Below are 13,756 nucleotides of genomic sequence, written 5' to 3'. Positions count from 1 at the left end.
TTTCCCAAGAGTAGGTCCCTACGGTCTTATGATTGTACTGTTAACACAGAACCTCTTAATAAATCCTTATAAGATTCGTTCAAATTACTTTGCATTTTTGAATGGCTCTAATTATCAAAATTTTCTTTACACTAAACTAAAATCTGATCACATGTAACCTCTAACCATTAGCCCTAGTTCTATCCTTTGGGAATACAGAAGAGTACTAATATCTTGTATTTATGACAGTTCTCAAAATAACGGAAGGCAGTTAGCATACATGTCCTAATTTTCCTCTTTGCCAAAGAGGACTATTCTTAGTACCTCTAACTCAACTACATATTCTATCATTTCAAGTAGGATTATCACCTTTCAAAGCTTGGACACTATTATTTCTGTATAGCACAAGATTGCCTCAGCTTTTTCTTGGCTCCTAGAGAGATTTCAAGAAGTAAAATATCAGTTTTTTAGATCTATACTAATCTTTTTTTTTTTTTATTTCCAGCATAACAGTATTCATTATTTTTGCACCACACCCCGTGCTCCATGCAATCCGTGCCCTCTATAATACCCACCACCTGGTACCCCAACCTCCCACCCCCCGTCCCTTCAAAACCCTCAGATTGTTTTTCAGAGTCCATAGTCTCTCATGGTTCACCTCCCCTTCCAATTTCCCCCAACTCCCTTCTCCACTCTAAGTCCCCATGTCCTCCATGCTATTTGTTATGCTCCACAAATAAGAGGTCAGGCAGACGGGAGTAACTAGATCTATACTAATCTTGAGCCATATATTCCCTGTCCTACATTTAAAAAATCTAAGTTCAGGGTTTTGCATTTATCCCATTTAATTTCATCTATCCAATTTATTCCTTCAGTTGCTGTATTAGCTATTCTCCCAAGTGTTTTGTCATGCACCAATGAGAGGAAGACTTCATTTAAGTCAGCTAAAGATTGACTGGCATAGGGTGCCACTGTGTGCTGGTAACACCCTTACCCAGAACCTACCCCTGAAGAGTCTGATGAGGTAAAGAGATGAGTATCTGTATTTCTTAAAAGTTCCAAGAGTGATTTTGATGCACATACTTTCTTTTTTTAAAAAAGATTTTATTTATTTGACAGAGAGAGATCACAAGTAGGCAGGGAGGCAGGCAGAGAGAGAGAAGGGCAGCAGGCTCCCCACTGAGCAGAGAGCCCAATGCAGGGCTGGATCCGAGGACCCTGAGATCATGACCTGAGCCAAAGACAGAGGCCCAACCCACTGAGCCCACTGAGGCGCCCACATTTCCTGATAGTCTATCTTCATAAATTGCATCAAAATACAAATTATATTGTACCCAGGTGTCTTTTCCCTTTTTATGGAGTTACTAACTCTTATACTGCTAACTCCTGATAAATAAAAAAACACTGTTTTTCATTAATTTTGGTACAAATCTCAATTTACTGTTGGTAGGTAAAAGTGTGTTTTCTGTGTAAATCCTTTTAAAAATACTGTATTTTTAGGGCGCCTGGGTGGGTCGGTAGGCTAAAGCCTCTGCCTTCTGCTCAGGACATGGTCCCGGGGTCCTGGGATCGAGCCTCGCCTCTGCTCGGTGGGGAGCCTGCTTCCTCCTCTCTCTCTCTCTGCCTGCCTCTCTGCCTACCTGTGATCTCTGTCTGTCAAATAAATGAATAAAATCTTTTAAAAAATACTGTATTTTTATTTTTATTTTTTTAATTTTTTTTTTAAGATTTTATTCATTTATTTGACAGAGAGAGATCACAAGTAGGCAGAGAGGCAGGCAGAGAGAGAGGAGGAAGCAGGCTCCCTGCTGAGCAGAGAGCCTGATGCGGGACTCGATCCCAGGACCCTGAGATCATGACCTGAGCCGAAGGCAGCGGCTTAACCCACTGAGCCACCCAGGCGCCCCAGTATTTTTAGAATCTCTATAGGTTTTTCATGATGAAAATTTAAAAACTAATGCTATGACTCCCCCCCCCCATTAATACTTTCATGATTTCTCACAATAGGATTTCCTCGACCTCTAGCTGATCCCCCAGATGGCTTGGATATCATGCAGCTTGAGGTACATGCTGTTTAGTAATGTGAGATTTTTTATTTAGTCTTGGCCTTGAGAATATCTTGTGGATAATGTTCACTTGAAATGATTTTAGGATCAGATTCTTGGATGCAGCAGGAACTCATGTTGCCATTTTCATGACCTCATTTAAGGCATCCTGAGAGTTGTGTTAAAATTCACTGCCATTGTATGAGAAGATATTGCAAAGTTCATAAATGGGGCAATTTTAGAATTTGATGTGTGTTTTAATAGATTGCTATTGACTAAGGAATTTATACTAACCTTTGATTCATTCTTCGTATTTTTCTTTAGCGGCTGGCATATTGGGCAGCTCTTTCTAGGCAACCTAAGGTAAAAGAAAAAATAATATATATGTAATAGTTCTTTTCTTTTTATCTTTATTTTTTTAAAAGATTTATTTATTTATTTGAGAGAGAGAGAAAGAGAGTCAGGACCCCTGTTAATAGGGGGTGCTGAGATCATGACCTGAGCCAAAATTAAGAGTCAGGCACTTAACTGACTGAGCAACCCAGGTGCCCCCATATAATAATTCTTTAAGTTGTAAGTGAACATGTTTATACTATAATTGATATCTGTAATAAAAGCATACTTTTTTGCTGCTTACAGGAGAAATCTGTGTGTGTGTCTAAGTAAGTGGATAAGAATGCAGTTTTAGTAAATAACAAGTGAATCTCTCAAATACAAAATACTATAAACTATGGGTAGTTCGTGTATATTCTTACAATTATCATTATAATGTATATATGTGTAATTACATTAATTATGTATGTTGTGACATATCGTGACATACGTTACAGATTGATACACTATAATATAATAGTTCTTCAAAAACAGTAGATCTCATGTAAAGGACCTAACAGTGATAGTAACCACAACAGAAATGTTTCCATGGATACAAAGTTGATACAAAAATCAACAAAAATGTTGATTCAATCAAAAGTGCAAGAGGGTGGTGTTAGGGTGAAGTCCCTGATTCTGAAGCATAAACCGAATGTTTTCATGTTTCTCATGTTTTCACCTTGAGCTATATCTTTTCTTTCTCCTTCCCCTCTCCCAAGCCACAGCATACTGCATCCTGGCCACATTGAACTTTTCATTATTCCCCAAATGCACCAGGCCCTTGTAACTGTGCACAGGCTTTTCCGTAGCCAAAAATATCTTTGCAGGCTGTGTTAGGAGCTCAGACTCTAAAACCAAAGTACTTGGGTTCAAAACCTCTATTTCCTTAGCTTTGGCAAGTTTCTTAATCTCTCTGTGTCTTGGTTTCCCCATTTGTCCTATGGGAATAATTGTTATACTAGCCTCATAATGTCATTGTGGAGTTTGAGTGCTTGAATCTCTGTGGAGTGTTTTCAACAGTGTCTAGAACACAGTAAATGAAAGCACTCAAGTACCAGCTGCTACCATTGTCCCTGATACAACTAACGGCCATTTCTCTAGACTCGAACATTACTTTCTCTCTCTTTTTAAATTTTTTGAAAGATTTTATTTATTTACTTGAGAGAGACTGAGAGAGCACAAGCAGGGGGAGCAGCAGAGGGAAAGGAAGAAGCAGGCTGCCCACGAGCCAGGAGCCTGATGCAGGGCTCGATCCCATGAGCCTGGCTGGGATCATAACCTGAGCTTAATGGACTGAGTTGCCCAGGTGCCCCTACTTTCTCTCTTCAACCTCATAAGTATATCATGCCTATTTCTTTTTATTTTCAGTTTATCCTTATGCACATGTCTGAAGAGAGTTGTCATCTCTTATCTTTAAAACTAATCTTTACAGCCTTGCTACCCAGAGCAAAACTTTAGGGCAAAGATTCAAAGTTTTCCATCTCTTTGCTACTGCCTCTTCACATCACACAGGATAGGCTTCCCTGTCCCTCACATGAAGGCTGGGAGGGTGTCCCCTGCAAAGCAGAAGAAGTGGAAGTGTAGCTGTCACATGTGGGTTTCCCCAAGTGCAAGGGCTCACCTGAAATGAATTTCTTTCCACTTTCTCCATTTTCACAAAGCTGGACCTCTTTATCATTTTCAGTTATAGAAGAGCAAAAGGTTGTTCAGTGAACAAAATTATCAATATTTTACATCAATTAACAGAGACATTGTGGCTCTTCCTGGTCTTGACGCTGCATTAAAATAGGGCATTTGTCCTGTCACTTCCTCTCCTGGAGCTCTGGTTCCCTCATCTATTCCACATCCAGATGAGCTATCTGGGCTCTAAGTCCAATTCCCATTCTGGGATCCAGAAAAGCCAGGTTTGTGCCTCCAGGGCACTTTTATCTTTAAGCAATTCAGAAAGCAGAGTTACATTCTACTAATAATGGCACCTGCAAAAAGTCTTCTGTTTTGTGTTTCTGGTGAGATCAGAACTTTATATAGGAAAGGGAGCAATAGATTCTTGTCAATGCAGTTCTATTCATCCATTCAAAGATAAATACTTATTGAGAGCATGCCGTGTGTTCAGTGCTAAAGGTTCAGTGCTGATCAAAACAGACAAAACTATCTGCTCTCATGAAACTTAAGTTCTGTTGGGGAAGTAAATAATAACTAGATAGGTAAGTACATTTTGAAATGTTTTTTTCTCTGTAAAAAGAAAAAACTGAAGCAAGGAAGGTGCATATGAAATGTGGAGTTTGAGCACCTGGAAAAGCATCTTCATATTCCTTGTTATTTTTTGGCTTGAAACATAACAGTATAAAGCTGATGAATATGGTACATAAAATCAATTGTATGCCCAATACATGTCCAGAAAACACACATACACTCACACACACACAACAAGGCAGGTGTGTGCGTGTGTGTTTGTGTGTGTGTAGTATACATAAGCATGGGCTGCTTCCCATGTAGAAACTTCACATTTTATAAGATGATGTAATTGTATCAACAGCCACAAATTAAAAATGTTATTAACAATTTCATTTCTGTCTTGATTGAAGTGTGAGCTGATTCAAAAATATTTCGGTGTGATTGAGATGTGAATGATCTATATTAGCCAGATCAGCCTATTTAAAATATCTTTCACAGTAATCATCTCAAGTAATTTTACAAAATGCGGGCATGGAAACCTGATTTATTGTTTTGTAAGGTGTCTTCTTCACAATAGGATCCTGGAGTAGAATATCCTGCAAATACAACCATCCCCACCTGTCATCTGTGCGAACAAGGGCAAGATGGTGCTCTAAAAAGGATTTAGAAAGGAAGAGTTGGGCTTTCTACAAAAAGAGTGGAGGTTCATGTAGAAGGCTTTGTTTTGCAGGGGGAGACTTTGGTTGATTTGAGCCAACCCTAAAACAAAAACAAAAACAAAAACCTGAATTTTAAAGTATACCCAGGAAAAAATTAAAAATCGCTATCATTAATTTTATTCCCACTCTTTGATGGTTATCTGGGAATTGCTTATGGGATTGCTTCTATGCACTACAGAGCATGTTTTTCTCCCCAAGATTAGAAAGGTAAAATGAGATTCAGTCTGAAAATAATGATGTATTGCTGGCAACTTGCTCTTTTGTAAGACCCGGCATCAACTATAGTCTTATTAAGTTTGGATTTCATTTTAGACTGCCAATTTATTTCATAATATTCCATTAAATTCAATAAGGTCCATGATGTAACTTGTATTGAAAACCTCATCAATTGCCTGCCTCAGTAAAATTCCATGTAACTTACCCTCACAATTCTCTTTCTAGGATGATCAAGACATACACAAAAGGGTGAGTACCACCCAGTCCTCTGGCAATGCAGGCATGTGAATTTCATGTTGATAACAAGTAATGTTGTGCTAAACTCAACTTTTTTTTTTTTTAACTCAGTTTTTATTTCACTACTCCAGAACTCAGAAGCCGATACATCCAGTTAAAAGTGGGGTCAGTATTTTACTATACTCATCCTTCTGTAAATGTGACTCTTGTCTGCTTGTCTTTTATCCTGTCTTAATTAATATGTGTGAATAAGCTGAAAAGCTGGGGGCTTGCAGACACTGTCTGTGTAATAGCTTTCTAAGAGCTTTTTCCTGGGGCTTCAGGGATTCTCTCTCTCCCAGTCTGCACTGAAGGTGGTAAGAGGCTGACAGATCTGAAAAGTTAGACCATATATTCCAGAAAAGGAAAAATAAGTGAGGAGTAACTTTTTATTATGCACTTTAACAGATGTTTGAGAAAGGCCTGATAAATACTGAGCTCAATTTACATTTATCATATTACCTTATTTTTGTTTTAAAAAGTGCTTTGTGACGTGTAAAGCCCTATCCCAGACAGTGATCCATGCAAGGGCACCTTCTGTAGCCATCACTGTGTATATGTGCTATGGGAATAATGTGGGTCACCTTGTTGTTATTAGAACAGTAACTCAAGTTGAGTTACTCTCAGAAGCAGAGTGTGTTAAGTGAGTTACTCTCAGAAGCAGAGTGTGTAAGTGAATTTTTGCAGGGTATGACTTCAGGAATATTAGGAAGGTCAAAAAATAATATTTTGGGGGGCGCCTGGATGGCTCAGTGGGTTAAAGCCTCTGCCTTCAGCTCAGGTCATGGTCCCAGAGTCCTGGGATCGAGCCCTGCATCGGGCTCTCTGCTCAGCGGGGAGCCTGCTTCTTCCTCTCTCTCTCTGCCTGCCTCTCTGCCTATTTGTAACCTCTGCCTGTCAAATAAATAAATAAAAGCTTTTAAAAAAATAATATTTTTTAATTCAGGGGCTCTGTTACAGTAACTGAAATTCTACCATTTGAAAGTCACTTATTTACATAATCAAGGCTTTCCAAGTCTTCAAGAACACCTTAAAAAAAATACTAGTAAAGTGTTTTTTTCCTAAGAGGCATAGTCTCATCTGTAGTGTAAGTTTAGGAATGAGGATTCCAAGTGAGGATGAGGATAGTATCAGGAAGGGCCAAGGACACTATAAAAGGAGAAAAGACAATGGAAGGAAAAAGATAAACTCCGTGACACAAATGAACCTTTACTCTGAGTCAAAATACTCAGGGAGGATTCACATAAACTGGGAATAAGACACAGGTATGTATTTCTGAATGTGTGCCACAGTCACAGACAGGGACAGGAAAAGCAAACACCTTATGGAAAGCACATTTGGGGTGCTGTCCTTCCACTTCCTCCCCTGGACTAGGAGAGAGGCCTGGAGTGAAAAAGGACGGTGCACTCCACCCTAGAAGGACACAATACTTGGGGAGAAGGCAAAGAAAAATCTGATTCACTCTAAGGGAATATTTGTAAGTGATGTGTTGGAATTGTAACCTACTATAAAGGCAAGCCGTTCTTTAGTGAAAACCTAAGTTTCAAGTTTAGGCTTAGACATGGATTTTATTCTGGACATCAAATCCGTCTAAGGGAGGGCATGGAGAGGACAGCATAGCCTGGGCTGCGACCCGGCAGGCGTCCAACCGCCGTCCCCCCCACCCCGCGTCTGTTGCAGTTTCCTCCCGTGCACCCGTTAATGCGCATGGCTGCGCAGCTCGTCAACCGGAAGGTGAAAAGATTTCTGCAACAGCGCGTAGGTACTTTCTCTTGGGCCCTCTTTTTATGCCACCGCAAGTTCACTTTAAGTGGTAAATGTGTGTGGGTGCTGGGCGCTGGGGGAGGGGGGACTGGGATGGGGACGGAGTGGGGGGGACTCACTTGCACGCTGTCTTTGAATCTCAGCCTCCACCTTGGAAAGGAGAGCTGGCCCAGCCTTGGGCCACAGTTCCCTACAGAGTGGCTGCAGGCCCAGGAAGGCCCCTAGGATAAAGACGTCCTCTTCTCTTCTGCTCTCATCTTCCATTCATTTCCTTTTCGTTTCCATGCTGTTTTTTCACTTTCCCCGACCATTTCTCTTCCTCTTGACATGGACATTGCCTTGGTGATTCCCTGGGCTCTCCGTTGTTCCTCCACCTGTCCTTTTGTCCTATCTCTGAACTTTGTTTCTTTTAAATATAGTTCTTTGTTTGTTTGTTTTGTTTTTGGGTTTTAGAAATTACCAGCTTCAGTAATAAGTATAGTTGTTTGAAATGCCCATCGAAGTTTTATTACACTGTAGCCAAAAAGGGAAGGAAGGAAGGAAGGAAGAAAAGAGTATTTCTTAGAGAAAAGAACATTTCTTCCAAATGCTGAAACTCATCCCAGTTTGCCCAGAACATTCCTAGTTTTAGCTCTGAAAATCCCCAGACCCCCCCAAGGAAACTGCTCAGTTCCTGGAAAATAGATTGGTCATTTTAAGCACCAGCAGCAGTGTGTCTTGTCTGATCCAGCTGCTGCCTGCAGCCTTCCAGATTGAGTCTGATCCATTGTTAGGAAGCTGCCAGGACATACCTCTGTACTGGGGCATCAATCTTAAGTTGACACTGTTGGGAAGAGCAAGCCAATGTGTCCATTGTCCTGGACACAAATGGTACCTCAATCAAGAGAACATGCCTGTCTTCTAGAACAGGCAATTATAATTGGCTACATGGTTAGCCCTTCCCTAACTGCTTTTTTGCATCCGATTTCTGGAGGCACGGGGTCACAGCCAACTGACAGTAAGCCTGGAGGATGCGGTTCCTGTTACATTAACCTGTGTTTCATTCACTCACAGGATTCAGGGACTGCTGCAGTGGATTTCACCAAGAAGGTATGGATGACCTGTGGAGAACCCAACTCCAACTCTTGCAAATCTGCAAGAGAAGTGCTTGGAGCTGGGTAATCTTGTCACCCCTTTAGGAAAGAGCTGGTATCACAGTATGCCCCCTGAAAATCTTCTCTGAGTCTGAGCGTTTACTTGCAGGTTTTCCTGAGCTTTGCTGAGGCAGTGAGGACTCACTGGGCAATGCTTCTGGCTGTTGATATTTCATCTCCAGCCTTGCAGATGAGTCACCTGGACCCATCTGTTCCTTAGGATTTGCTTTATGTGACTCAGGGGCCCACATGGCCGTTGTACAAACTTGGGGAGAGGTACTGCAAGTGTGTAAGCCCCGTCTACCAGCAATTGACTCTCCAAGTTGACCATGAGTCATCCATACCTCAGGACGTTTTTATAAAATTCAGATGGCTGGGCCCCAACTCCAGGTAGTCAGTAGAGACCTGAGAATTTGCATTTTTAACCAAGTCTCAGGTGTCGCTGATGCTTTTGGTTGGGGACCACAGTTTGAAACCTGCGGTCATGACATCTTCAGAAGACCTTGAGCACAAAGTGGTTGTATAATGGTTTGGTTTTTATGTTGCAGGATCACACTGCCACCTGGGGACGACCATTTTTCCTTTTCAGGGTATAGTATTCCTTTTTCTCTGTTTTTAACTCCAATTCCCTTCTGGCATGCAATTATGGATTCCTCCAGAATGAGCACAGCCCAGCACCCCACGACAAGCTGGTGAATGATTATGGGGACTTTCTCATCCTTTCCTTAGGGGTGACTTTCAAAGTCTCCTCCTAGAAACTTGATGTTTATAGAAGAAAGGGTTCAGAAGGACATAGGCTGAGAGAACTAGAGCTCTGTGAGCATGACTGGGTGACAGGAATGCTGCTGATGGACAGACATGGGGGCCAACCAGAATTGGTGTCTGTGTCCCTGAGCGTGAAGGTCCAAGATACCCTCAAATAGTATAGGCACCACCCTCTCCTCCTCCCTTTGGATCCTCAAGCAAAGGTCAAAGAATCAGAAACTGTCTTAGTTTGTGATCTGCCACTCACTAGCTATGCTTTATCCCCTAAGAGCCTTAAGGGTTTGCATCAGACTATGAATTAGATGGACTCCTGCCTTTCAAACTGTATTCTGCAGGTCACTGGTGCTAAGAGATTACTTTGCAAAGATCAGACAAGTTTGTGAAACAGTGCACCCAACACTCTTGGAGATTCACAGTATACACCAGCATGTGTGAGAAAGCTGTGAGAAACATAGTTCCTTCCATGTCTGATGGAAGTTCTTCCACCTCCCCGCCTCCTGTGTGACCTATTAGTGGCTGTTCTCTAGAAAGTACTTTGAGAAACAGTGGGTCTCCACGATGTCTTCAGGGTGAGAAGTCCTGTAATAAACGGTTTGAAGACCATAGTGCCACATAAACAGAGGCTGGGGGGTGGAGGGGTGGGGGAGAGGACAGTGTCAGGGCTGGAGGAGTAGCAAGGGTCCTGGTTTTCTGCCACAGGGGACCTACATACTACCCCTGGGCGAGGGCTTCCCAGGTGAACTCCCAAGGATGCTGCTGACATCCCAGCTGGCAGAACAAGATCTTACGGCCCAGTTGAGGAAGGATCTGAAACCCAGAAGCAGGTTCCAGGCAGTTTTTTCTCAGTATTTGTAAGTTGCTCCTTTTTTTCCTCCCCAGCCAAGGAATGGAAGAAACACTGAAGATAACACCCAGTAGGACAGTCCGAGGTCAGCGCCGTTGGAACTGTTCTCCAAGGAAACGTGTCTGACCGAGGGGGAGGGAGAGGCAGCCAGAGGGGTGGCAGTTCAAAAGGAGGAGGGCCACGTGGAATGTCAGAAGCCCTCCATACCCTCCCTTCCCTGCTCCACACCACAGAGACCCCCACCGCAGTCTGGTAGAAGCTGTCCCGAGCACACCAAAGCAGCCTTTGCCTGCTTGCTAGCTCTTTGCAGGGCTCTCCAGCAGGAGCTATGAGGGAGTAAGAGCCCCATGTGGCCCAGCTGATCCTCAGGACGTCTCACCTGACCCTTCTGATGAGGGAAAAGCACACCCCCTCCTAGGTAGGCTTGGCAGGGGAGGGGCAATACCTTAGAGTGGGAACATCTCTGAGGCAAGGCTACTCCCTCCATTCAAAAGTGTTCTGAGACCCAGAGTTTAAATCTGCGGGGATTCTTGGTCTTCAGCCCTATGGAGGTGAAGTCCATGTACAAGGGCAGCTCTGGGCCTCCACTCCCTCTCATGATGGTGTGGTTCCAGGGACATGAGGTGGCTTTCCTTCGGAGGTGTCACTGCCTCCCTCCTGGAGCCTGATCCTAACCGGCCAGGGCCTGGGCAGGCCAGGGTACCTGAGAAACCTGTCCAGATGCTGGGAGACAGAGCTCCACAGCTGAAAGCTGGGGAAGAGGTTCCCTGAGGCCATGGCACTCAGCCTAAATGGCCCAATTAGATACTGCAAAAATAAATAAGTACCGATTTGGGGCATTTATGACTTGTCAGACTGAGGCATAATTTTAAAATATGTTGTACAATAACATGCCCACAGGCCTTTTCTTGATCTGATAATGATTTGATCTAAGCACTGCATTTTTCTCTTCTCTTTCAGAATTCAGTGGCAAAGAGAAACTGGATTAGATAAAGAAATTGGGCAATTATTTTGAACCCATGTCAACTTTCTGTGAGAGATAAAAGATAATTCTCTTGCTCTTTATTCATAGAATATTCAGTTGTATAAAAAATAAAGTAGCATGGACACAATATTTTCATTTCTTGTTGGGAAGTCTTGTGGGAGGGAGAATATATATTTAATATATATATTGATTAAATGTGCTGTGTTGCATTGTTTTGCAATGCCCCAGATATCTTGTTGTTATTGAGAATTGAGAGCCCAGGCTAGGGAGAGACTGGCAGGCTTCATGTTCTGATTCTTTCACCTTTTAGCTGGGGAACTGTGGGCTGGTCACTTCCCATCCCTGTGGCTCATTCTCCTCCACGGTAAAATAGAGTTGATAAAAATAGTACCTTCCCTTAATTTTTGTGATGATGGAGAAGACCATCTATGAAAGGCCTTAGCAGGGTTGTACACAGTGACTGCTCCATAAGCATTGGCTCTAATGACACTTCAAAGATGATTTTTATGACACAAATTGTACCAGAGCGACTTACCCTAATGACAGCTGCTTCTAGTTTGCTGACCAGGGACTTGAGGTTACAGTACCAAGTTAACATATAACAATTACAGACCCCCTAGGAAACAGGGCAGCTTGGGCCACCTGGCGCATCCTAGGGCCTAGAAGCACAGACCGCCTTGACTCAACCTCACACTTTCATAATGGTGTGAGCAGAGCACAGCCCTGGTGTGCAGCACTCCAGCATAAGTCTGCAGGAACAATCTCGATCTTTTGAAGTGGCCAAGGATGGCTGTTTCTACCCCAAACCAAGCCCCAGGATCCTCTTCACTCAATCAGTTATAATTGATTCCACCCCAGTGGAGGATCATACACTTGGCACAGGCCTGCCATGGGCCAGCCTGGAAGATGATGGTTATGGGGGTGAGGGGTGGGCAAAGAGGGCCACAGCTTCTAAGGAACACTGTTTGAGTTAAAATTCTTCTCTGCCAAGCCAGACTCCCATGATGGGAGATGGAGACAGTCTCTGCAATGTCAGTCATCACCTCATTCCTTTCCCCCACAGTAGTGACTGGTGACACTCCACCAGTGCCACTAAGTCTAGAGAAGAAAGCAGACTGTGATTTAAGCTTCAGCTTCCACACAGTGAAAACTGTTCTCCCTGTGTACAGGGCTGGGCTATTTTCAGCCTGGTATCCTATGAAAAGGAAACTTATGATATCAGTCTATCCAGGTGTCCCATCAAATAAGACTGAGTTCTAGGCCCAATGTTGGTCTCTAGAGGGAGAATGCCTGCCATCTAAGCCCTGATGGTCACTTTATAGGGAGAGGCCATGCCTCAGCCCACTGCCTAGGCTCCTGAGAGTCTCAGGAAGACCAGGGGTCTGAGGCTAGCCAGAAAAGAATTTGAAAGGAACTCTCAGGACCTTAGAGTGGGCAGAGGCCTCACTGATCATTCAGTCCCACCTTCTTGTGAGCTGCGAAGGAAAACAGCCCAGAGAGGCCAAGTGACTTATTCATGGCTACAAGGCTACTGTCAAGCATGTCCAGAACAAAGTTCACATTTTTCAATTAAAGACTAATTTCTGGGGCACCTGGGTGGCTCAGTTTGTTAAGCGTCCTCCTTTGGCTCAGGTCATAATCCCAGAGTCCTGCGGTCAAGCCCCACATCTCCTTTTGCCCTTCCCCCTACTTGTGCTCTCTCTTTCTCTCTCTCTCTCAGATAAATAAAATATATTTAAAAAAAAATAAAGCCTAATTGCTTTCTTCACTCTGACTTTACTGTCTCATATTAGTTTTCTAGGACCTCCATAACAAATTTTTTCAAGCTTATTGACTTCAAGCAACAGAAATGTATTCCCTTATAGGAATACATTCCTATAAGGAATGCCAAAAGTCCAACATTAAGTGGATCATTAGGGCCATGTTCCCTCTGAAGACCTTAGTGGAGAATCCTTTCTCAACTTTTCTAGCCTCTGGTGGCTCCAGATGTTCCTCTTGGTTGTGCAGTTTAACTCTAATCACTACCTCTGTCATTGTGTGCCCTATCCGCCTTGTCTTCTCCCTTTCTCTTCTCTTACACAAATACTCTTTAAACACTAATAATGACACACAATTTGTTACTTTTTTCTCCAGTCACACTTATATTAGTTCTTTTCACTGTAATCTATAGGTCTTCCATATTGTTCTATGAGTCTGGTATGCATTTTGGATATTTTCTTCTGATCTATCTTCCAGTTCACTTAATCTCTGTTCAGCTGTGTCTCTTATATTATTAAAGCCACCAGCTGAGTTCTTAATTTTGGTTATTATATTTTTCAGTTCTAGAATTTATATTTGCTAATTTCATTATTTTCCAGCTTTCTGATGAGATTCTCAATCTTGTCACTTTTCTCCTTTAACGTAGTAAGAATAGATTTTTTTTAGACCTTTCTTTTGAATAAATTGTCTGGGTTCCCTTTATGTCTATTTCTCTGTTCACTATT

General features: G+C 42.6%; 1 protein-coding gene across 20 annotated transcripts in view; it reads left to right on the top strand.

Moving 5' to 3' along the window:
• The window catches only part of NMS (neuromedin S), a 48,364-nt gene extending 36,964 nt beyond the window's left edge, over positions 1-11,400 (top strand). For 9 of the 20 annotated variants that reach the window (XM_032351802.1, XM_032351800.1, XM_032351810.1 and 6 more), the window contains 10 exons: positions 855-1,003; positions 1,987-2,042; positions 2,349-2,387; positions 5,732-5,755; positions 5,855-5,908; positions 7,463-7,540; positions 8,517-8,635; positions 9,228-9,269; positions 10,324-10,373; positions 11,249-11,400. In XM_032351802.1, coding sequence (XP_032207693.1) covers positions 2,031-2,042; positions 2,349-2,387; positions 5,732-5,755; positions 5,855-5,908; positions 7,463-7,540; positions 8,517-8,635; positions 9,228-9,269; positions 10,324-10,373; positions 11,249-11,277 — 447 coding nt within the window. In that variant the 5' untranslated portion in view covers positions 855-1,003; positions 1,987-2,030 and the 3' untranslated portion in view covers positions 11,278-11,400. Of the gene's footprint in view, positions 1-854; positions 1,004-1,986; positions 2,043-2,348; positions 2,388-5,731; positions 5,756-5,854; positions 5,909-7,462; positions 7,545-8,516; positions 8,636-9,227; positions 9,270-10,323; positions 10,374-11,248 lie in introns of all 20 variants that reach the window. The other 11 variants (XM_032351815.1, XM_032351812.1, XM_032351814.1 and 8 more) reach the window with 7 other exon arrangements.
• The last annotated feature ends 2,356 nt before the right edge of the window (positions 11,401-13,756 follow it).

This window comes from Mustela erminea, chromosome 7, assembly GCF_009829155.1.
Source record: "Mustela erminea isolate mMusErm1 chromosome 7, mMusErm1.Pri, whole genome shotgun sequence".
Taxonomy (NCBI): Eukaryota; Metazoa; Chordata; class Mammalia; order Carnivora; family Mustelidae; genus Mustela; species Mustela erminea.
The sequence above is the reverse complement of the archived record's forward strand: the minus strand, read 5'-3'. Positions and strand labels throughout refer to the sequence as shown.